The 25,592-nt window shown below is 38.0% G+C and overlaps 2 protein-coding genes across 2 annotated transcripts in view; one reads left to right on the plus strand and one right to left on the minus strand.

Moving 5' to 3' along the window:
• Positions 1-25,592, plus strand: part of LOC136266829 (CXXC-type zinc finger protein 1-like) — a 184,069-nt gene that overhangs the window by 147,924 nt on the left and 10,553 nt on the right. The gene's annotated exons all lie outside the window — the stretch shown is intronic.
• On the minus strand, positions 3,581-15,556 carry LOC136266449 (uncharacterized). Its single transcript, XM_066061467.1, has 10 exons — positions 15,488-15,556; positions 15,172-15,417; positions 14,926-15,120; positions 12,980-13,180; positions 9,769-9,822; positions 5,445-5,529; positions 4,774-5,102; positions 4,529-4,676; positions 4,068-4,276; positions 3,581-3,982 (listed from the first exon to the last, which is right to left on the minus strand). The coding sequence occupies exons 1-6, from the start codon at positions 15,554-15,556 to the stop codon at positions 5,518-5,520; spliced, it is 777 nt and encodes a 258-aa protein (XP_065917539.1). The 3' UTR covers positions 3,581-3,982; positions 4,068-4,276; positions 4,529-4,676; positions 4,774-5,102; positions 5,445-5,517.

Consider the following 25,592-nt stretch of genomic DNA (forward strand, 5'->3'; position numbering starts at 1 on the left):
CTTCCAGCATAGAATTACCATGATATATACAGGTAGCTCTGTCTTCCGCTTTCGAAAATGAAGTGCATGTCTCTATAGGAAAAGTTTATTCCCCACTGTAAGTGTTGTATTGATATAATACTAAAATGCACGCTACTAAAGTCGGTTCAGTTGTTTACTAAAAGCTCAGTTTAACTCATAAATATGTATGGTGTAGGTGTAGCTACACTACATTACAACAATAGTCAATCACAACTTCTCAAATCAATAATATCCTGCTGGGATGTTATATATACAAGAGTAATGTATGATAATATACAGGAAATGGTCAGTATAATGAGGTGATATTATTAATGAGGTCATAAAATGTACCTTAGCTGTGTTCCAGACCTACTTGACTTGGCCACTAAAAAAACAGTTTAAAATCATTAGCTAGACATTGCACTGCAGTTTTTTTACCCTGCTATTATCAGAATTCTTTTAAGACACACAAGATTACTGTAGTTGTACATTTATAATAGATCACCATATCATAATTTTTTGTTGTGCCATCATCGATCATTGAATTTGAGGTAGTCTACACACATAACCATTGACTATTCTAGCTACTTGGTTGTTTACTCTTAATCATCAACTATTGCATTGTGAGATGATTTTTAGACATACGACCATTGACTATTGTAGCTACTTGATGGTTGACACATCACCATCGATCATTGCATGTGAGGTGGTCTACACACATAACCACTGACTATTCTAGCTACTTGATAGTTGACACGGCACCATCGATCATTGCATGTGAGGTGGTCTACACACATAACCACTGACTATTCTAGCTACTTGATAGTTGACACGGCACCATCGATCATTGCCTGTGAGGTGGTCTACACACACAACCACTGACTATTCTAGCTACTTGATAGCTAGTTGACACATCACCATTGATCATTGCATGTGAGGTGGTCTACACAGACAACTACTGACTATTCTAGCTACTTGATGGTTGACTCTTCATCATCAAACATTGCATTGTGAGATGATTTTCAAACATACGATCATTGACTATTCTAGCTACTTGATAGTTGACACGGCACCATCGATCATTGCATGTGAGGTGGTCTACACAGACAACTACTGACTATTCTAACTACTTGATGGTTGACTCTTCATCATCAAACATTGGATTGTGAGATGATTTTCAAACATACGATCATTGACTATTCTAGCTACTTGATGGTTGACACATCACCATCAATCATTGCATGTGAGGTGGTCTACACACACAACCACTGACTATTCTAGCTACTTGATAGTTGACACATCACCATTGATCATTGCATGTGACGTGGTCTACACAGAAAACCACTGACTATTCTAGCTACTTGATTGTTGACACATCACCATTGATCATTGCATGTGAGGTGGTCTACACAGAAAACCACTGACTATTCTAGCTACTTGATTGTTGACACATCACCATTGATCATTGCATGTGAGGTGGCCTACACAGAAAACCACTGACTATTCTAGCTACTTGATTGTTGACACATCACCATTGATCATTGCATGTGAGGTGGTCTACTCAGAAAACCACTGACTATTCTAGCTACTTGATTATTGACACATCACCATCGATCATTGCCTGTGAGGTGGTCTACACACACACAACCACTGACTATTCTAGCTACTTGATAGTTGACACATCACCATCGATCATTGCCTGTGAGGTAGTCTACACACACAACCACTGACTATTCTAGCTACTTGATAGTTGATACATCACCATCGATCATTGCATGTGAGGTGGTCTACACACACAACCATGCACTGACTATTCTAGCTACTTGATTGTTGACACATCACCATCGATCATTGCCTGTGAGGTGGTCTACACACACAACCACTGACTATTCTAGCTACTTGATAGTTGACACATCACCATTGATCATTGCCAGTGAGGTGGTCTACACACATAACCACTGACTATTCTAGCTACTTGATGGTTGACACATCACCATCAATCATTGCATGTGAGGTGGTCTACACACACAACCACCGACTATTCTAGCTACTTGATGGTTGACACATCACCATCAATCATTGCATGTGAGGTGGTCTACACACACAACTACTGACTGTTCTAGCTACTTGATGGTTGACACATCACCATCAATCATTGCATGTGAGGTGGTCTACACAGACAACCATTGACCATTCTAGCTACTTGATGGTTGACACATCTTTAGTATACATACATCCATATAAAAATAACATCAAAATGGATATCTCGATCCCTGATTAGAGTAAAAACTAAAGGTCCCCCTGATTACAGTAAAGGTGGCAGTGCTATCCTTTAATAGTTTGATAGATGTATCATGCTTATCATTTAAATGACCTTAAGTACACTGTCATCCTCTGGATTTATGTTGACACAAAAAATCCTCTCTTATTCTAGCTCGTGCTACCAGGTGTAAAAGACAAAAGAAGAAAACTTTGACCCATTACCCTTTTTGCTTTTGATGCTATCATACCATTATCAAGCATAATATCTTACGTGCCATCTTTATGGTCTACATGCAGTGACATTCTGATTTAAGGAGATGCCCATCTCATACGGGTCAGACACCAGTGAGCCACACAAAATGTGCCTTCTCAAATTTGCTTCCAGTCCCACCAATCCAACAGGGTTACTGTCACTATGACTATTAGATAGAGTTGCACCGATATGCATTTTTTCACATTTGCCGATACCGATTATTTGCCTATTCCTGTAACCGATATGCCGATATTTACCGATATTCTTCATTTCTTCAGAACAGAGGAGGAGGAGCAGAAAATCACCTAAAGTTTATGCGTATAAACTGCATTTGTAATGATAATGTAATCAATGTAATTAATTACGTGGGCGGCCGACTTTTACAATGTTTTACACAGTTTTGCTAGTATCTCCTTTCATGGAAAAGGAAGCCAAGTAGTTATAAAACAGCTAATCAAACAGTGTCTTAGTGGGACTACAGACCCTTTGTGAAGAGTGATCAACTAATTGCGTGGGCGGCCGATAAATATACACAGCCTACTATAGCCTTGCAACCACATTTGTGCAAACAAACAAACTCAAATAGTTACAAAACAGTTACAACAAACCACTTACTGCTACATTCACCACCTTCTTTACTTTCACCTGTTCATTGTCGTCAACTTAACGATTGATTGTGGGTTTCGGTTAACCGGCAAGTTATTTCCGCTTCGTAGCCGATACCGATACTTGTAAAATTAGCTAATATCGGTTGTTACCGATAATTCAACCGATTATCGGTGCAACTCTACTATTAGACCAGTACAGAGTTCGAGTCTAAAAATCTGAAGCTGCATCTGAATCAATTTTGATGTTGACATTGAATCTGGATCATCAAATGAGTCAGATTGATGGACCGACATTGAATTAGACCATTATATTATGTATCATATTACTGACATCACTTATTTAACAAAGTATCATGATGTCACATTTGAGAATCACAATATTTAAAACCAAAATGTAGAAATTTCAAACATTGGTCACAATACCACTGCTGGATGACTCCACTATTATTGGAATTTTAAAGATATACAAGATTACACCAATTACGCATGTATAATACTGCAGATAAACTAGGTTCAGTGAAAAAAGTAACGTACATGTACAAGATTCTTACAGTTGTGCTTTAAGCTGCATGGTTATAGCAATAAAACATAAAAGTCCATCACGAAACATTTTTTTGTTATTGTTCACTAAGCTGTAAAAAATATCTTCAAAGCTTGGCGATTGTTCAGTAAATGTTGTCTCCATCCTAGTAGTCACCAAATCCTCCCATTCTGCCAATGGATCTTGTCCGAACTCACTGAACAGTACCTCCATTCTCTTCATATTGTCTGCCAGCTTCGTTGGCTGCTGGGACCACGGAGTTGTCAATAGGTTTTGTCTGATTGTTTTGAGCCATCAGCACGTTTGGAATACCCCTGCCTGTACAAAAAGAAATGATGATATAACTTATAAGATTTAGTGACAGTTATGCATAAACACTGTGCATTAATTTTTTTTGATATACCTCGGATCCGATGCTCATTCCAGGCAGCCACAAACTTTTTCATCCCTACTTGGCTAACTTGGATGCTATACCAGGAGACACAAAATTTGACATCGTCATGATGATGTTCCAAGTTAAAATTGTGGTTTTCTTGCATTCAATTAGGATGGCCTTAATCGGATAGCTTACCCTTCATTGACTTCAACCCGGATCCTTTCAACCACATGATTCTATTATACAAAAGTCAACACGTTATCCAATGCTAACAAGTACACTGTATAGCATAATAGTGTGTATGTACTGCTTGTTAATTAAAATTTAATTTTGCATCAATGCTAATATTTTATCTGATCTTTAAAATGTATCAAAGTTATTTATCCTGTATGTGTATCCAATTGAAATATCTACTTTAGCTAGTTGCTGACATTGTTAATTTTACTATCAGAAGGTTAAGGTTATTTCATCACGTCACAAAATCTCACCTGGGTTGAGGATGTTTGCAAATGAGGTGGTGCAGAAGGGTTTCTTCTATATTCTGCCAGCTGTTCCTGCATGTACAGCATTAGATACCACTACTTCCCCTGATCAACCCAGAGTTGATCCCACATTCCATAGTGGCAGATGATCTGTCTAAACAATAATAAACAGACACTTGTACATATACATGAGATGGTAGTATGTACAGTACATATAGCACGTATTATACTTGTAGTGCGTAACGTAATACCTGTATATACACTGTCTCGTAAACAGTGTAGTTGTTTTGATTGGCATAGTAGTAAACGCCACAATTTTACAGCTAAATCCTTCAACTGCACATATGTGCATTACTCTGAACATCACGTTCTTCTCATTTTGGTCGATGTGCAGTTTCTGACCAAAGTAATCTGCCTGGTAGGTTCCAGGGTATGTCATCCGAGCAACAGAGTGTCTGCAGGCTTGAGAGTACAGAGGCGAAACAAGCCTCAGAGACTCCCCTACTCTCTTCTCTCCAGCTTTGAGTCCTTCGGATGCCAATACCCTAGTCAATGTTCGACGTCCATACACTGGATCCACCTGGTTTTCAAATGTTAGACAAATCTGATAATACTAACAATGAAATAAACTAAACAATGTAATATTATTTGTTGTATTTTTTTCATGTTAAGATAGATAATATCACTTTATCACTTGATCCAATCCAATTGCATATTACTGTATATACTAGCTAACTACCTGTTGAGCAACCTTGCCATGTGTAAAGGCTCATGATACTTTTAAAAATTAAATTCAACTAATTCCAGTACTACATATTGCTGGGTTTGCACACTATGATATATTTAAATGTATAACATTTATATGTATTAATGTCAATGAATGTCAAAAGATAAATTGACACAATGGAAAGAGCTAACTCACCTCACTGACAGCAGCGGTTACAATCCTATCTAATTCAGCTTTTGTGAGCCTGCTTGTCTTGTGTATGTCTCTTTCACGACAAAATCTACAGAATGAAATAAATAGCTGACTGTATACGTATATATAAACTAATGCATTACGTCATCTTATGATCTATACATTAATCCAATCATTAAGTGAAGTGGCAATGAGATTCATGGTTGGAAGAATTTAAAGCTGTTTGTTGGTCCCAATATGGCTTCCTACATTTTTCTATCTGACTCTTTTTTAGTCTTATAATAGATTGTCTTTATAGAATCTACATTACTCTCGCCATCATGTACTCACTTGCAAACCTTGCCATATGCATCCTACTTTGGTTTAAAAGGCATGTGGCACACATATCAATGATAGCTATATGTGCAACCACATTTAACAAGTATATTCGTATACATAGCTAGATGTTCTTCATGGTCATAATGTTCGGTGAGCCTTAGCTAACAGAGATAGAAATGTGATCATTCCATATGACCAGCAAAAATCATACCTGTCTAGTCACTATTGAACGGCACTCTCCACCAGGATCAACAAGTTTGAGTGTGTAATTTCACTTTGACCACTTGATTTAATTCAAACTATGTAAAAATAATGCCTGACTTATTGTTAATAATATATTATTTCATCTGAAGGCTTTGTAACTCCAGTCACATGGGAAGGAAGGGTCTGCAACAAAAAAAAAGCTGGCTGCTGATAAACCTTGTTGTACAAAACTCAACTTAGTTTGAGTTCTTACTTCAATTGATCGAGTATATGCCAGATGTATGCACCCAAGTATTTGCATGATCATGGTAGCTATAAGTTTATTTATATTCCATGCTCAATGTACTGCAGACTAGCATGCATAAGTTCACACTTAGCTAGTTTTGTACCACCTACAGTATCTGGTCTAGAAATTCATCCTGAGTTACATATTCTGTATTAATTATTTCAATAGCTAATATCCATTTCATATGTGTTGATAATGATAATGTGATGTGCATGACTGTTTTGTTACATGTATAATCTTTGTAACTATGTAAATGTTTGTAGCTAACCAACACTGGGTGCTTCCATGTACAGTAATAAATATCAGGGGCGGATATAGGACTTTTCCAAATGGGGGGGGGGGGGGGGTGGTGGAACTGGTTACAGACATAACAACACATGCACAGGTGACTGAGAAATAATTGTTGTGATGTTGAATGGTTATTATGCAGATATTAAGAGATCATGTTCATCAATGCATAGTCATATGGTCATGACAATTTTGGAAATTAGGCTCTCTAAAGTGAATTTGAGAGTGGTTTCAGGATGATTTTTTTTTAATAGAGCAATATCATAACTATATGTGCTATAACTTATGACCTCTAATATTAAAAGCATCACATGCTTTGTGTCTAAAACGATGTATATACAGAATCTAGGGCTATAAGGGGCAACTACAAGTTGATAAAGCAAAGGTGGGGGCATAACCCCTTAGCCTCCCCCACCCCTTGGACCCGCCGCCCCTGAATAGAGTATAACTGACTGTTCAATTAGAGTATCTCGATCTTCAAAGAAAATGGAGTGAAGGGGGCTCGTTTTCACTTTTTATAAATCCCTCTCTTAGAGAGATAAACAATGATTTTATGGTGTTACATTATCACTTTGCACTGCTGCAAGCTGGTGCAAACTTCCCGACTCGAATACTGACTTTAGCTAAAGCAGCCTACTTTGTGGTCGCATGCAGTCCGAGGTCACACATACTTTTTTTTTCTCATGTAATGATTTTCTCTCAAATCGACTGTGATTGTAACTATAAGCTTTATTAGCCGATCAGAACACCAGCACTAGTTGCTGGCATGCCATATAGCGGGCAGTGGAGCCATATAGCTAGCATGCTTAGCTAGCTAGTGATTTAGTCATGCCATACCGTATATTGACTAGCTAATGCAGTAATAAACAGTTAAAAAGAACACTGCTGCAAACCGATCCAAAGAGGAAACGCTCAGTCCTCTCTTGCCAGGAAACCTGTGCTGTAAGTGAAGACTAAGTCTTTTGTGGGTCCATCTCTCCTTTTTTTATTTTCTCCCTTATAAGGCCAATGAAACTTGATTAGCAGTTTCGTGTCATCGCCCGCATGCTTTTGATACACCCGCATGGAATTTCATTATTGGAATTGCAGATTGAAATACTCTAATAGAGCAGTCACTTTTACTCTAATGGAGCAATCAGCTATACTCTAATGGAAAAATCATTTGTTATATGGATTAGTAATGTACTTTAGCTATTTAATGCAGGAGTAATCAATGTAGATCTCACTTTTTTAGGCAGAAATCTTCATTCATGTTTGGGATGTGTGTTGTACTTTTGGAAAATAATGAATAATGAATAATAACCACCCGCCCTCATCAAAATTTCAAAAATCTGAGCGAGAAACTGGTAATCAAGTTTCATTGGCCTAAATGCTTCCATTTCGTCTAGCAAACATTTCCCAGACATTATTGCAAGCTTATTGCTATTATGAACTGTAGATCTTGCATGGTGTAGATAACTTATATATACTAGATAAGTGGCTAGATACTTACTTAACCCTTAAACCCTCATAATCCAGAAAACAGGATTTACACTTAATAAATACGCATGCTTTGCACAAAGCACTGTAACTTTCGGAGCGTCCATTCTATGGTTATGCAATTTATGTCATTCTACTCGTGATGTAGCAAGGGTCAAAATGATACCTAGAGTTTTACCCGCTAACGCTAAATGGTGAAGTCAAAACCAGCCGTGAAAATAACTTTTCTGTAAGAAAACACGCAAAACCTTTACATACCTTTATAAAATGGTCGATAACTCGATGGTAGCTGATCCTATCGCTTTGCAACAGCAACCCTTCGTGAAATTCTGCATTAGGCCATATATGACTCACGTGAGTAAACCCACAATCGAAATTAAACACTAGGCAAAAATTTTGGAACACGGAGATGTGACTCGTCGTTCACCGCTTCATATCAAGTAAGCCACTGTAGTTACAGTGTTCATTTAACCTTCTCCAAGCCAGTAAACACACTTTTAATCTATGTGTATTTGTAGGCTGTAAGAATTAAGTTACCCTACCTAGTGTCGCCATGTATGCCCATATTGTGTAAACACGCATTTCCGAAAAGTTTTCTGCGGTTTTAATTGTGGTAACAACTGAATTCATACAAGTAACTAATGTGTCAATTTCTTGCCTACCTTTATATGTGCTAGCTAAACGTTATTGGTAGCAATATAAGATAGCACATAGTGCTGTACAGCCTTAATACTGAAATAAATGAAATACAAATAAATGCGACCTTCCCTTCAGTGGTATTCATAAATGTTTAAAACATTAGCTAGCTAGTTAACAAAAGCAACTTGGTAGTGGGCAAACATTAGCTAGTTAACAAAAGCAACTTGGTAGTGGGCTTAAAAATCGAAGAGGGTACAAGGAGTGCCCACTTCTTCAGCCATGTCCTTAAAGTATTATTAACAATATCAAGATACTGTATTAGAACCATCTAAACTGTCATAAAACAGTCATCTCTTACCATCATGCAATTAGCTTATATCCCCTTATCACCCTAAATGTTCCCATTACATGCATGGTAAACAAAGTTGTGAGTATTTCTTATCCAAAAGATATATAAGCATAAGCATAATATTATATCAAAACTGTTCACAATACATCACCAACCAAATGCAACAAGATGCTATAGTTATGCATAAGAATTGCTGAACATAAAAATTTAGAGTTATAAGTGTCTGGGGTTGTCCCTGAATCTGCTTAGTACTTAAGCTAGGCAAACTTGATCATTTTTTTCATCCGCAAAATATGGAATTTGGATGCTGGCGGGAGGTCAATTTTTGTTATTCATTTTGAAAGAAAATGCTCCAAACCACAGTAATAACAATCTATCTGTAACTGTAAATTAAAGGTTCCTTCTTAAAAGTGATATTCACACTATACTCTTTTACTGAGCTGCTAGGGACATTTCTTGTGCTGTAAAGTGAAAGCCATGCAGCATCTGAGCACGATACATGGACACAAGACTAATATCAACATTTGAGGAGGCCAGGTAAAAGTGATGTGCTTGGGTCAGGATGAGAAACAATTAAACAAGTTTGCCTGGCATTATGCTATAAATTCAAAGCCATAACTCCACCCATATTATTAGACTCATCAAGTGATTATATACTCTCATTATTGGTGATAAACCTTGAATCCAACATGGGTATACAGATTGCAAACAAAAAAAGAAAATAAATTAAACATTATTTTTCTTAATTAGTCATCATCATTCACCTTCTCTTTTTCTCTTTGTGTAAATTTTTTAACACATTGTCCATCAGTGATGATCTATGTTAACATCATTATGAAAATGGTTGTATATCTGCAGCGAAAGATAGACAACGCATAAAACTTTCAGTTAGCCACCGCAGAATCTGACTGACCTCAAATATGCAGTTACACATATAAACACACAAAATCATCATCACTACGTGAATGAAATGATTCCCTAGCGCTGTTTACCTCTTGTGTGTGTGTGCATACAGAATAAGCCAATCTTATGTCTAGTGAAGAAAAACTTAACCACATGTAAAGTCTGTAATGTGAAAGCTATAATCTTTGAGACTGTACCAGTCTTAACAGGTTCATTAGCAACTGTACTGCAGCCCCATAGGAAATCCCAAATTATAGAATTCTTAATTGCACAATTCAAAATTGGAGATTATAACTAGGTTAGTGTTTAGTAAAGATCTGACCATTGCATTGCTTACTTTCATTCCATTGTTTAGGTTAACTGACAGTTACAAGGGCTCTATAATTTGGGATTTCCTATAGGGCTGCAGTATGGTTGGTAACGAATCTGTTAACAATGGTGCAGTCAAAGGTTAGCTTTGACATTATGGGCTTTACCATGTGGGTTTTTTCTTTTGTCATCTTTCTGGTCAGCAAATATATAATTGTACCAACATCAAATGGCTTAGATCAGCCTGCATTAACACACTCACAAGTACACTATATATAAGAACCAGGGGAATTGTGCCTTAAGTTTGTAATGACACTTCTGGCTGCTCTTATCAATGTTATCTTAGGTCTCCGACTGACTACCTGAAAATAGACTAGAGCATTGGCCTAGTAATCAAAAGGTTTCAGTTTCAATGCCGGGTAAGGCCCAATTGTTTTGGTGATGTTGTTGCTTCCTTGAGCAAGAAGCTTTACTCACATTGCTCCAGTATACCCAGCTGTTAAATAGGAGCCTTGTGACCAGGTGTCAACTGGGCAAGCAGCAGCTGTAACATCAATGGGTACCTGGTGTTTACTGGGGAAGCAAATACCAACTGTCCATGTCTCACATAACAGGTGAAGGCTCAGGTGGGACTTTGTGTGCTCACACCCTCACCTGTGAGGCATGGTACAGCTTTCTGCGGTTACTAGTCATACCCCAGGAAGATTTTCCAGCGCCGTCTCTAGTGTCTGAGTAGTGCACAAGTGTCCCATTGCTAGTCACTGGGTAGGCATGATTGTGGCAACATGGCAGCCAAAGGCTTTGCAATTTTTTTTTTTTTTTTGATTTGTATGTGTGTTTTATACAATATCAAGGCTACCAAGGACATGGATATTCATGAATTTCTAAACCAACAGTGTAAATGGGCCATAGTAATTTTACTTATCCCAGAATGGAATTTTTATGGATTTTATATAAACACTTTTTTCATGGGCATTTCATAGCAATTGCCATGGGCTATGCCATGAAACTGTCATGATTTCCTTTGCACATTTCCGTCGGTCATTTAGAAATTCATGGAATAACCATGCTTATTCCATGGCCAGTTTCTCTGGTAGTGAAAACGGTTTGACAGCAGACAATTAAACTATAGCTACTTAACAGGTCTGTTCATAATTTTATGATGCAGCTTGAAATGCACACTGCTGGACATGGGCGTATTATCTTTTAGGTGGTAGCTGTCCATTTTCAGGTAGCCAGTAGGCGACCTCAGTTAGCCCAGTGACATTGATAAGAGCAGCCTGAAGTGTCATTACCAACTTAAGGCACGATTCCCCTGATTTTTACATATAGTGTACTTGTGAGTGTGTTAGTGCAGGCTGATCTAAGCCATTTGATGTTGGTATAATTATACATTTGCTGACCAGAAAGATGACAAAAGAAAAACCCACATGGTAAAGCCCATAAAGTCAAAGCTAACCTTTGACTGCACCAGTGTTAACAGATTCATTAGCAACTGTACTGCAGCCCTATAGGAAATCCCAAATTATAGAGCCCTTGTAACTGTCAGTTAACCTAAACAATGGAATGAAAGATAATAACAGAGTGCTTTATTTTCTTTAATTAAATGCTGACTTGCCTAGCTATCATCTCCAGCCCAGAATTGTAAAGGGATATATATATTTTTTTTAGGCAATGCATAATACCCCAACAACAGCAAATAGCTTGTCACCTGCACACACACACACACACACGCACACACACACACACACATACTCAAGCGTGTCGATCGATCCCGACCCTACAAAGGCCACTTAATTTAGGAGATGATAGCTGAACCCACAAACACTCACAACTGAGCCCACAAACATTCAATATTCATCTTCTGAGTGTTTTCAAAGCCAGCTCTTTTAGCTTAATGTTTAGGGTGCAGTTCCATGCAGGTTGGGGTTGCTTCACTACCATGTACTGCAAGGTGCAATACAAACAGTGGTATAGATTTCCACACATGCCATTATCTTCGTAAGTGTATTCAGTGTGCCTTGCAGTACACTGTATTTGCAGACCTAGTCTCTTAGTGCCCAACTTTAAAGGTGTGGGAAAACTCAATGTAGTAAGATGCACACTGGAATGTAATCAGTGACCTCACACCAACATATACTTATTATTGATTGTAAATATGTGAAGAATACTAAGAAGGTGAAAAGCCTGTGAAAGACTTAAAAGCCTGTAAAGCATATTATTCTTCAACTTAATGCCTGTTATCATCTTGTTCTTCAGCATCTTGTCCTTCAACATCTTGTTCTTCAACTTAACACTTCTCTTGTGCCAGAAAGCAAATTCTACTCTGGTACAGCCGCTGGACCACGGCGGTTTGTTGGCATATGGAAGTCACTGGCTATATTCTAGTTCTCGGACAATCAATTTAAGAACTCTGGAACAATGTATTTCATTGTAAACAAGTGACAAACACATAGAATTATTCATACTGATTGGCATCAATATTATCATCTGTTTGGCATGAAGAAATTTGATCGGTGGCACTCAAATTCGAGTGATGCCACGTTTTTTTTTTTTGCATTGAGTTTCCCCAGACCTTTTTTTCAGAGTAGGAACTCAATCGATATGCACTGTGAAGGTGAAAGGTGGTTTGGCCATGTGAGGCTAAGTGATGTCACCATTTACATGCATAATTTAAAAATGAAAAACATTGTAATGGAACATGCCTGTCCAAATTTGTCTTCCAAATTCAGCATAGATATGATGGCATTAAGTTTTCCTTACTTGCTGGGCTATGTCAAAGTTGTAGTGAGCTGTTAGGCTTTTTGACATAGGAAGAGATTGCATGATGACAGGTGTTGGTCTGTATTCTTCTCCATCCATGAATAATGCCTTTATTTTGGTTCTGCTGTCCTTGCATTGTTTCTTGTAATAGTCACACTCCTCCTTAACTATCTTGAGATGTCTTTCAGCAGTTTTGATGGCCTACACATAAAAATTTAACTTGACCTGTTATAAGTACAGTAGTTATCATTCTCAAATAAAAATATTGCGCTTCCATGCTAAGGTCATGTATTATGAAACATAATAGTACATTATTTGGAGCATGGGGACCTACCTTTAGAAACCAATAGTAAAAGAGTAGCCATTGTACCTACTACATTAAAATTGTATAGAAACTCTAGGCACAAGCACTACCAGATTTTCTGCTGATATACACAATAGCCACACATAATATTCTAGCACACCCACTCTTTTCCCCGTGCTGCAAGAGGTATGATACACTTCCAATAGACAAGTTGTGATATCACCCTGTAGGAATGTGAGGTGTTGATAAGGTGGTAAAAAGTTTGATCAGTTTTCATTCTTCTGCACTTTTCCAGTCAATACCTCAGTCCCATTGTGTTATATGTCTCACCATACATGTTTGCTTCACACACTATGATAGTACATCTCTATGTCTAATGGCCATGCAATTTTACAGGCAATTAGAGTGTATTTATACTTGTATTGTACTCGTAAGCTATGATCTACATGTCAGTTGAAAAAGTGCCCCAACATCATTTAAATCCTCCCCCCCTTCCTCCTGCCCATAATTTTGAAAGACCTGTTTTGACTCCCCTGAAATTATTTTCTAGAAACATTTCTGCCAATAGTTGTTTTGATAATTGATGGCTAATTGATTTATAAATTAATTGAAACTAAGAGCCCTAGTCAATACCAATGTATTGGAACAGATTGGTATCGGCAATACAAAGGTGTCGATACCACCAGAGGACACTCATCTCATGTACTGTATCTTCAACCATCCCTGACTACTTTTCCAGTAGGGAATGAGTTGGCTGGGCTAACAAAGTAGCAAATAATTATGTGTTTGACCTGCTACATTGGCTTCGTGTGTATTCTAATAAATTATAACTCATGAATTCTTTGTAAAAATGCCAGTGCAGCTATTCCTCAGAAAGAAGCAAGTTTTATGGAGTTTGCAGTAATATACAATGTGTAAAGGCAAAGCACAGATGTTAATTTGTAGGAATCTGACTTTTAAATGGTGATAAAGCTTGTCTAGGCTCAGTGTTTATTTGAGGATTAGTTTGTTTTGGGGTTGACTCAATCTGGAGTTATCTTCCCTTTCTGTGTAAAGATGAGATCTTCATTCAAGTGATCACAAAGTTAAGTTCACAGCCAGTATAATTTTTTGAGATCAAGTTGAGCAACTTGCTGGCAATCATGTCATTGTATTAAGTACTGATTGCTTCTGAAACTGTTAGGGGGTTATCCTACCTAACAACCCTAGATTAAACGCTGTCTAGGCTTCAGTGCTTAATATTAGTGTTGGTGTTGGCAAATTATTTGCTAAAAATATTGATATCGGAAGTATCGGTAAAGGTGGTATTGGTACATCTCTAATTTTAATAAACAAGAAAGTTAGTAAAAGTCTCGTATGGCTTCTTAAACTGAACAAACAATTTTGTTCTCAAACTAGGACTGCCACAAACCATATTAGGAATGCAAACAATGTCCTTCAATCATGTGCAAGGGACTGACCTATACATGTTTGTGGTTAGTTGCCATTTAAGAAGGCATATCATACTTATGCTAATCTACAGTGATGAACAAACTAGGTACATTAATCTTTGGAATTGAGTTACATGAAGGCCAGCATGCATTGCAGTGCTCTGATCGATGTCACTTTCTGCCCCCATAGCAAGTCTATACTAACAGACTACCTGTGATTTTTCACCTTCACATCGATTTATTGATCTTGTAATCATTTCACTATTTTGGTGACAGGTCCAGCACAGGTCAGACATTGGCTTCCCTATGATGATATGAGGCAGAAGTGTCTTCCAGTATCTGCAAAATGTTGATAGACCGACTGATAACATGCCACTGACTATACACGATTCATCATAAAGGGTGTTCTGGAGTTAGAAAATTTAAAATAAAGTAAGTCATCAACTCTACAGTGTTACCTTTTTGCTTATGCTTGATGGCAATATCTTAATATCGTCCCGCTTGTATCCAGGAATCCGTGCAGGAAGAAGGGTGCCATTTTCTTCAGGGTGATCGCTGATAAAACGGACTATATGCTGGAAGACCTCATATGGAGTGACATTGGGTGATAACTTCCCAGTACATGAATGCTCAAGCCATCGAATATCGGTGATGTAATGATTTTTAATGCCAGCAGTCTCTCCTTGCTGATCCCGTGAAGGAATCTAAGGTTTGCTGGCACACTTTACGGCCATTATACATGTATGTTGTGTGTGCCCTTTGTCTTTCTTCAACTGTGTGTCCACCATCTGTGATGTGCTCTCTGTTGTTGGTCAATGCCATCATAGCTCCAGTAAGTGCCATGTCAAGGTCCTTGTGACTCAAAAGATCAGCTTGGGCACGATGTGATATATAATAGTGCAGAGTAAAGAAGTTGCTAGAAGTGGGACTCTCAATAGTGTAAGGCCAAGCCAGTAGGTATAGCCCTGGAGAACTCCAGAACTGTGAGTAATAGTGTGGTGCGATTTTAAAAATTCTGCCACAAAAAGGAAGATTGGTCCAAACCGTAAGAACCACCCTGGCCATGCCCTTGATGATGTGATCATTTTTTAAAGCAGGTCTTATTTATATTTGTAGTTGTTACTTTGTTGAAAACTTTAACCTTGTTGCTTATACCAGGAACAGAGCGTTATGCTAGTAGTTCTTAAACACTTTTAACTTCTAAACCCTGATAGGGAAGTCACTCTATATTCACTACTGTTCAGTAGTTTGTTGAATCATAATGATGCTGGTTTTTAGAGGAAGCCACAATGAGTTAAAGACCTTATTGCACCTATCAATATTATGCCCCACTACCCCCTTCCTGGGTGTACACGGAGGATTAGTGGGGGATTTGATCCAATTTGAACTTAAAATTAGTGGGGGATTTGATCGAATTTGAACTTAAAATTTGCCCCACTAGTGGGATATTTAACTGTTCAAAAATGTCAGGTTGTTGCTTCCTGCAAGAATAACCGGTTTTAAAAATACTTACGTGGGGATTTGACAACCTGTCGTGTCCCCATGGGAGGGGGGTTTGATATTCGGAAAAGTCAAATCCCCACCCCTCCCCCACTATTTCCTGGGAGGGAGGAGGTGGAGGATAATATTGAAAAGTGCATAAACATTAACTGGTATGTTAATTATGAACACCTTATAATATTGTGTGTTCAAAATCACAATTTTATATGTTTGAACTATGCATGAAATTCAAAACTTGCATGTGTGTGAGATTGCACGGCAAACCATGTTGTTCATGCCAGAGGTATGACAGTTGAGTCTAACTAAAACTACATACGAATTTTAAAAAAAAAAGGATTTTAAAAAAGTAAACAAAATAGATAAATTAAAAGATGGCATTTTAATAAGGTAAATTGGGATCGCTGAAAAAAGTAACAAAACATGAAGGGATCGCTGGGGTTGCAAAGTAAGCCACAAATCCATAGTTTGACTTGGCAGAACAGAAAAATATTAAACAAAATGTTTTACTTATTGTGTTATGAGTTAATAGCCATATAGCTACCAAGGTAGAGTAAATTAAGTCAAAAGAGGATCACTTTTTTCAGTGATCCCTTCTTGTTTTGTTGCTTTTTCAAGCAATCCCAATCAGTGGCGTAGCCAGGAAATTTTTTTACCAATGCAAAGTTTATACATTGACCAAATTGAGGGTCTGCTTCTGACTCAACTGATTCACAAATACTTTTCAAGTATTGGTGGTACAGCATTTGCAGGTTGACTATCTGGTTGGATGGAGGAAACTGTTTCAGAAGATTCTGAATGTTTTTCTACATGTCATAAGTAATGCTCCAGCATAGTTAATGCTACAGTATACCATGCTTCAATCATAAGAGTAGTTTAATTACATGCAACACAACTTACTCCGAAGATATTTTGAACAGTCAGGCCATCCATGAACTGTAATGGAGGTCATAGTCATGCACACTACTTTTTATTGATCTGATGTGATGTTTAAGTCAGAGATAATTCATGTAATGTTCAACTACATGTGTTAAGCATGTCGAGCTAGGGAGTCTGGGGGAATGCTCCCCTCAAGGAAATTTTACTTTGAAATGGAATGTGGAGCAAGCTTTTTTTTTTATTGTGACAGCTAATGCATAATCAATTGGCTCAATGTAATGCCATGTAGTTGAAAAGTAATGTAAAGACAATTGACATAAATGTAAATGATCAAGCAGTGTAATGGGAATAGTGGCTATAATCTGTATTAAATACTCTATTAGAGTATATTACGATGACTGCTCTATTAGAGTATCTTGATCTTTTACAAATTCAAACAACACAAAATAGAATCTATGGCTGTAGTACTTATCAGGGCTGGAGCCTATGGTACCTTGATGGTGCTGGACCACTTTTCAGCTACTGGGGTACAGCAATGCTGTCTAGTAACGTTTGAGTAGAAAATCTGGAGTGCCAAAACTCAGGCCTTCTCAGCCTGCTGTTAAGCATTTTTACCAAGGCAGCTACTTCGGTTGCCTCAATGGTAGCTACGCCACTGCCTATTTACCTTTATAAAATACCATTTTTAAAATTTATCTAGTATAATGTGTATGTCAATTCCCTCTTTGTACATGCACAAGCACACACAATACTCACGCATACAGCTTCTACACACACACACTGTATACACCCAACACAAAGTGTTACAGCTAGCAGCATCGTTTGTTCATCTTCAGGAAGGATTGTCCTTGACCTGTTGAGAATACATTGCCATCAACTAAGGGATTAAGAAAAATTGTAAGTCTTTTGAAGACACTTCAAGGAACACGTTCGTGCTACAATATCCTATGCATGCTTATGCACACAACCATTACACATGCATGCAAACATGTGTCCTTGAAAGTAAGTAATGTTCAGTCATGCACATATTAACTATGCAATGGAAACACTTTCTTACATAAATCATATACACTAGCCTTTAGCTGAATGTCATGAACCACGATAGTGGGGTCATAATAGGTATCGTGGTGAAATTTTCAAAGATACTTAGATACTTATATGTGACTGAATTTGAGAAAACCATCAATCTACGCACAAGAATAGATTGTGAGTTACACGGTTTTAAAGATTTTAATCGAGTATAGCTCGGGAAGGCCAAAAGTTACGAGTTTGAATTTTTCACCGTGAATGCAGCCACCTATCACTACTAGACAATGATCCATGCTATTACCATGAAATTCCCATGATCCTATGAACTATGCATGAAAGCTGCAGTTGGTTGTTTTTTTCATGGGTAATGAAATACCCATGAAATGCTGGAGTAAAATAATGTACCCACGAACAACCCATGAACAAATGAGTTTTCATGGGTTTGTATACCATGAAAATCTATGATTAACAGCCATGAAAAACCTGTTGAAAACCTATGAATAATATTCATTGGCTTTCCACAGGTTTTTCATAGGTGAGATTTCACAGGCTTTTCATGGGTTTTGCATGCATACAAACCCATGAAAACTCACTTGTTCATGGGTTGTTCGTGGGTACATTATTTTGCTCCATGCATTTCATAGGTATTTCATTACCCGTGAAAAATACCAAGTACAACTTCCATGGGTATTTCATGAGGATCATGGGATTTCCATGGTAACAGCACGGATTTATTGTCCAGTAGTGTATGCTATTTAACACACTTTAGTCAGCAGTAGGCTGGCTATTGACATAACCATGATTTTGAGCAACTTTTTTCACCATGGTATCTATATCACACGTACATTACCTAGGGTGGTGGTGGCGGCGGTGGGAGGGCAATTGATATATGAAGAGAAAATGGCCAAGCGGGTTATATGAAGTGTCCAGCCTTATTATAGGGCCACCATTTCCACCAGCACCGCTCATTGCCACCAGCACCACTCAAAGTGAAGGAAATATACTTAGAAAATGTCTGGACAGCTTCTCAAGACAGTCCACGTCTGTAGCTTCATGCTCCAGCTGCCCAGTGCCATTCCAAGGTGCCAGTGTGCTCCCAGTAGCTCACACACGCCCGTACAATTCCACTCGAGAAAAGCAGCCTTGGCAAAGTATTGGCTTGGCTGTGGTGCAAAAGTGTAGTGTATTGATGTGGCTATCCATTTATGGTGAAAAGTCAACTTCAAGGTTGTGTGCGTAGATCGAGGTTTTTGTAAAATTTGGTCACATATACTTATAAAGATACTTAGATGCTGAGATACTTAAATTTTATGTTGGAGTGTTTTGGACTACAGTGGAACCTGTCTTAACAACCGCCTCTATGGTAAGACCACCTCTCTAAAATGGTCAACTTTAGATTTACCTACTGAAGAAGGTATAAACTAATTCACCCATCTAAAGCATGATAATAGCCTAAGCGACCAGGACAATGATGAAGGTGTTGGTTGTGTGACAATGTCATAGATAGTTTGACTTTGTTTCGATTTTAATTTACAACTCAATATTTTTTAATAGTTTCCATGAAGCTTTAGCTTTAAAATTCCTCGTATGTATGTATGTACTTGTAGTACTTGTATGTATGTTTGTTTTTTGTTTTTTTTTAATTTATAGGATTTACTTGGTGAAGTTGGAGAGAGTGGCATAGACCCTGGCCCTAATGTATGTCTCCAGTAATTTCACTATGTCATTAATCCTGTTTTAGTCATACTCAGGGTAAGGATGGCAACATTGGACCAACTGGTGCTACTTGAGCACAAGTGAGTCATCTTTTATTGTTTGTATAGTGTGTGTCATGTTGCCTTTGTCTCTGATTCTTTCATTAAGAGCAAAATTATTTGTAATTTCACACCATTAGGGAAGCCCATTATCATTTGGTCGGAAATGCTGTAAACATTGTTTATGAAACAATTCACGGCAGGGAACAGAGGGCTCCCAGGCCCAGCTGGCTTGCCTGGAGGGAAGGGAGCATCAGGACTCACTGGAACTGCCAGCTACCCCTCTGGAACCTGGTGATGATAGAGATGATGTTGAAGATGGAGATCAAGGAGAACTTGTGAGTGTCCGGTTTTTTATTGGTGTATCTTACATCGTGGAGACTTAGCTTACATACATTGATTTATTATTGTGTGCGTGTTGTGTGTGTATGTGTGTGTGTTTGTGTGTTTGTGTATGTTTGTGTGTGTGTGTTTTGAAGTGTTCACTCAGTCATTTGTGTGTACCATTCGTATCTGTGTATATGCACACCTACATATGTAAATACACACTTAATAATAAATAAATAAACCCCACTCTTAATAAACACCTCTGTGGTGGTTAACACGCCAGTTAAAGTTGTGAATGTTGAATGTGCTGTACATGTATATAGTGGTTTTACAAAATTTAGTTATTTCTGTGTAACCAGACCCTAGTCTGGGTTTTGGTAGCATACAATAGAATTAAATCTGCACTCTTTTCCCCGTGCTGCAAGAGGTATGATACAGTTCCAATAGACAAGTTGTGATTTCACCCTGTAGGAATGTGAGGTGTCGATAAGGTGGTAAAAATTTTGATCAGTTTTCATTCTTCTGCACTTTTCCAGTCAATACCTCAGTCCCATTGTGTTATACGTCCCACCATGCTTGCTTCACACACTATGACAGTACATTTCTATGTCTAATGGCCATGCAATTTTACAAGCAATTAGTATTCATAGGCTATAATCTACATGTCAATTGAAAAAGTGCCCCAAAGTCTTTTAAGTTCTCCCCCCCTCCTCCTGCCTTGAAAGACCTGTTTTGCCTCACCTGAAATTATTTTCTAGAAACATTCCTGCCAATAGTTGTTTTGATAATTGATTGAAAATTGAACAATCATTCATTCAATCATGTTTTGACAAGATTTTAAAAATTCTGGCAAAAAAAGGCAGATTGGTCCAAACCGTAAGAGTCCCCCCTGGTCATGCCATTGATCATGTGATCATTTTTAAAGAAGGTCTTATTTATATTTGTAGTTGTTACTTGATGCTTTATACACAGGGTAGATGATCAACTATCACGCGCCATTGTTGGTTGACGGCAAACAAGATCTTTGGCATAATCTGGACAAATTTTGCCGATCTTCTGAAATAGGTAGTATTGACGATCTGTACTTAATCCATCTGGTACAACCCGAGATGGCAGACTATGGGGCGAGGGATGCCACAACGAATCCTTCACCAACACAATTTGGCACTCATTGCCAGAATTGGAGCTCTTCACAAATACTGTGCCAGGTGAGGTAGCTTTAATATGAAAATGCTGCATTTGGGTAATCCCTTTTAAAGCAGTTTTCTTTGTGTGCTCCTCAAAGAACTCACTCCAATTGTAGGTTGGAACAAAGTAATCCCCTTCAAGAGTGCCTACTAGTTGTGGAACATTGACAAATGAAGAGGTGCTGATCACATTGGCAATGTCATTGAGACTGCCAACCTTTGTGCGGCGAAAGGTCTGCTTTGCAAGTCAAGTCCAAAGCACCAATCAGATGCGAACTTTGTATGACCCACTGGTAAGAATGATATTTTTATCTCCCGATGTAAGCCAGTGAGTACACGCCACATTAGGTATCCCATCGTGGATCTGTATTTTGTCCACAGCAATTATCTGTGTGCAAGTGGACCGATGTCTCCCCTAATCCATGGTTGGAAAAAAAAGTGATGATTGAATTAGCACCTTTTCCTATGTTGAAGGATTCATCTATCAAATATGTCACCAGCAGAGTATGGGAGTTATTGGTTTGCTTTTGAAAACAGCTACAGTGCTTACTTGTTGTGGTATAGCCTCGCAGCATACACCAAAGATGGCACATTTGCGTGACGTAAGGAAGTTCACAGGTCCTGGCTGGAAAGGGTCGCTTGGATAATGCACCTATTTAAAACGAACATGTGTATGTAAGTTACAGTGAACATTTTTACCTGCTGCGCCATGTCAAAGCTGTAGTGCCTTTTCACTTCTGTACTCAGTTGGAGGGTTCCGTCTACTTCAAACTGGTCTTTCAAGTTTTGTTGAGTTGTCTTGCATATGGTCCGATATGCAGTCCTCTCCTCACTGATGATTTTAAGATGGTCCCTAGCCAAGCGTATCACCTGAAGAAGGTACAAGAATACAGTGACGTCTAAATCCACTGTATAACATACTGTACGGTGGATGTGGTTCAATATCATCTCTTGTTTTTTTTGTTTTTGTTTTTTAATTCTGGTCTTCAGAATGGAACATAATATGTTTTTTCATTGTCTATAGACTTTGTACCATACACACAATCCATTGTACAGTGTGTTATATAACCAGTAAATTTATGCAGGGTAAATCTCTCTAATCTGACACTTCTAACCCAAGATATTTCTGATAGCTAGCTAGACCTGTAGGATTTTACATCCTTTATAGTTAAGTGTCAGATTGTAGAGTGCCAGAATATGAAAATACCCTCTCTTTTTTGTGGTCTGATCTGTTGGTGACCTTCATAATAGCAGTGCTATTTTGCTGGCATGTCCAGCATAAGTCACTGCGTGGCTTGCTGATGATAACGTGCGGGAGCAAGTCCTGCCAATATTTGCAAAATGTCCTGTAGGCCACAGGACCTAAACCCAAGGCAGCAGCACTTTCAGTTAAACAGCATTCCTTGTATCGCCGCCATATTTTCTATACAATAATACAAAGAATGTTTTAACTTGTGAAATGTTTCTCATGCATCAAAACATAATTTCATAATACTTATAATGAATTCTTGATAAAAGGCTTTTCATACATAGTCCATTGGCTTTAGAGACGTTGCTGAGAAATAAGCTAAGTTGTATATAAGTACAACTAAATGACTTGTTATTTTTTATTAAATCCATCAAGAATCCATCTTTACACTTTGACATCTCCAAGTTGTTCCATTTTAACAGCTACAGTTCTACAAGATCATCAACCCATTCCAAGCTAGTTCATAATTATACGAAATATAGCACCTCCCGCCACTTTTATTTTAACCGTTTACCACGTTTATGGAATGTACTGCCACTTTTAAATCTAGATCTATCTATAGCAACACTAAAGAGACAGTTAAACAACATCTTCTGGGCCATGTTCACTTCAAACTTTGATGACAATAATTACTGTACTTATCATGTTGTATGTCCTTGTCATAGGTGTAGTTCCACCCCAATTACCCCTTTGTTAATTAATTAGTTTACTTGTAATTTTTAGTTGCTCCCTTGTAATCTTAACTTATAATTGGGTGCTGATAGCTCTTATCAGCACACCAGCTGCTGTATTTTATAGTCTAGTTTAGTTTTATACCAACCCCCGAGTTTGTATCCATGTCTTTCAGCAGCAAAATCACAATAATAATAATAATAATAACATAAGCAGATATATTATTGCATTTTTTTGTGGGAGAACAAAAGCACTTCCACATATTGTCTTTTCCATGCAGTACAAAGTAGCTATATACTGTAAACTTGGGCAAATGCTGTCACTGGAATGACAGTGGTCGCCTCCCATGTCATATATAATATAGTATAAAATAGGGATTGACAACAGTGACGTCACTACGGACAATCCTTGTCACGGGTTAGACTTGTCGTTAAGGGTTGACCAGTTTCTCAAAATATGACCTTCATATAAATCTTCAACCATTGTGGAGTTAGTTAATACCAAAAAAAATTTGTACCTTGTCTTTGTCCTGAGTAATAGCACCACACAATTATTGGTGCCATGCCTGGGCAACCAAGGCGATAAAGTTCAGAGACAAACTGCTAGTGCACTGCTGTGATTTGATTGCACTCTCCCAATGAAACATTGAAAAAAAGTAAATTCACAGGGAAACCAAGTCAAGTTAATAAGATATGACCACTCAAAGTCTGAACCTGTAATGAGTATTGTGCGTACATAAAACTATTAGTTCGTATGGAATGACATCACTGTTGTGAATCCTGCCCATACTATATCTGTGTTAGAATGCTGTGGCTAACTTTTTGTATTAACAGCTGCTTGGTGTGGGTTAATTAGGTTCATGAGGAAGGAGACAAACTTAACTTATGGCTAGCATCACTAATAGCATTACCTGTTTATAAAGGCCATTACATGTAATGGCCTTTATAAACAGGTAGCCGCTATGACAAGTTTCACTGTATAGTGTTAAATAAAATTCTCTAATGGAGAATTTGCACATAAACTGCCTGTTTAAAATATTGGTCTGAAGGCGACCACTTATATGAGTATGTTTTGCTTACCTTATTGCTTTTAGATGATGGTAGCAGCTTTATGTCATCCCTCTTGTACCCGGGAATTCGGCACGCAACAGAATGGCATTCTGTTCTGAATAGTTCTGTATGAACTTTACCAGGTTGGTGATGTGCTTAAAAGAAAGTGCATTGCATGGGGTAACTGTGCTGTTTCCATGAGTCAGGGGACATAGGCCATTATTGAGGTAACTCTTCTTAATGGCTGGAACCCTGTGTTTCCCCACACTATGCAGAAAGTTGTATGTTTTTCTGCACAACTGTTGTCCACTGTGCATGTAGGCAATACATGTTTTCTGTCTTTTTGCAGGTTTGTGGCGGCCTTCTACCACTGGTGGTATTGGCCTAAAGTCCTCAGAATCTATGGTGGTGGATGTGCAGCTTAGTGGAAGGCTTTATCATGGATTGAACAAGCGCCTATTTTTAAGTGTACAGAATAAATTTTGCTGTAAATTATTATAAAAATACTTTGATTGTGCCTATGATCAATATTATGTACTAGAAAAAATAGTTAAGATTTTGTTAAGGTAACATTGTTGGTAGCTCGGATGGGAGCCAGTAAAATTTAGTAAGCTTAAAGGTATATGAAACTTTAACATCTTTCCAGATTATCTTCCATCTTTTCAGATCGTGAATCATTCGGGGGGCAACCCCTTCCCACATGCATGGAACTTGCTCTGCCAAGTCAGTGATATCAAGGGCTTTGCCAGGATTTTTTAATACGCTGACTGCTCTATTAGGGTATATCGATCTTGCATGTCAAATTTCTGAAACCTACCATTAAAGTCTTCATTCAGCATTGTATCAAGTAAACTAGATAACATACAGTTCATTATAATTTATTGCAAGCTTTGAATGTTTTATCAGTTTACTAAAATTTTATGAGGCAGCCTAGCTGCCTCACAAGCCATCCCGGAGACATGCATGGCTACAAGTGAAGCCTCGTGCACTGACATAACCTAGACCTAGTCAAAGGCTGTCCAGCCCCATGTATGAAAGTGAGTAGAGGGGGAGAGGCATTCACGATGTGTTACTTGGGATTAGCTAAAGGTAGTATCGCAATGCTGTATAGAAACCTTATAGCTAGCCACTCATAGTAGTGTAATGATGTATGCGTATAATGGCTTCAATTAATGGAGCAATTAACGCTGGGTGGCCACAAAAGCCAAGCAAACCAGACATGGTTAAGCTTAAAAG

The sequence above is a fragment of the Dysidea avara genome, chromosome 9, assembly GCF_963678975.1.
Source record: "Dysidea avara chromosome 9, odDysAvar1.4, whole genome shotgun sequence".
Taxonomy (NCBI): domain Eukaryota; kingdom Metazoa; phylum Porifera; class Demospongiae; order Dictyoceratida; family Dysideidae; genus Dysidea; species Dysidea avara.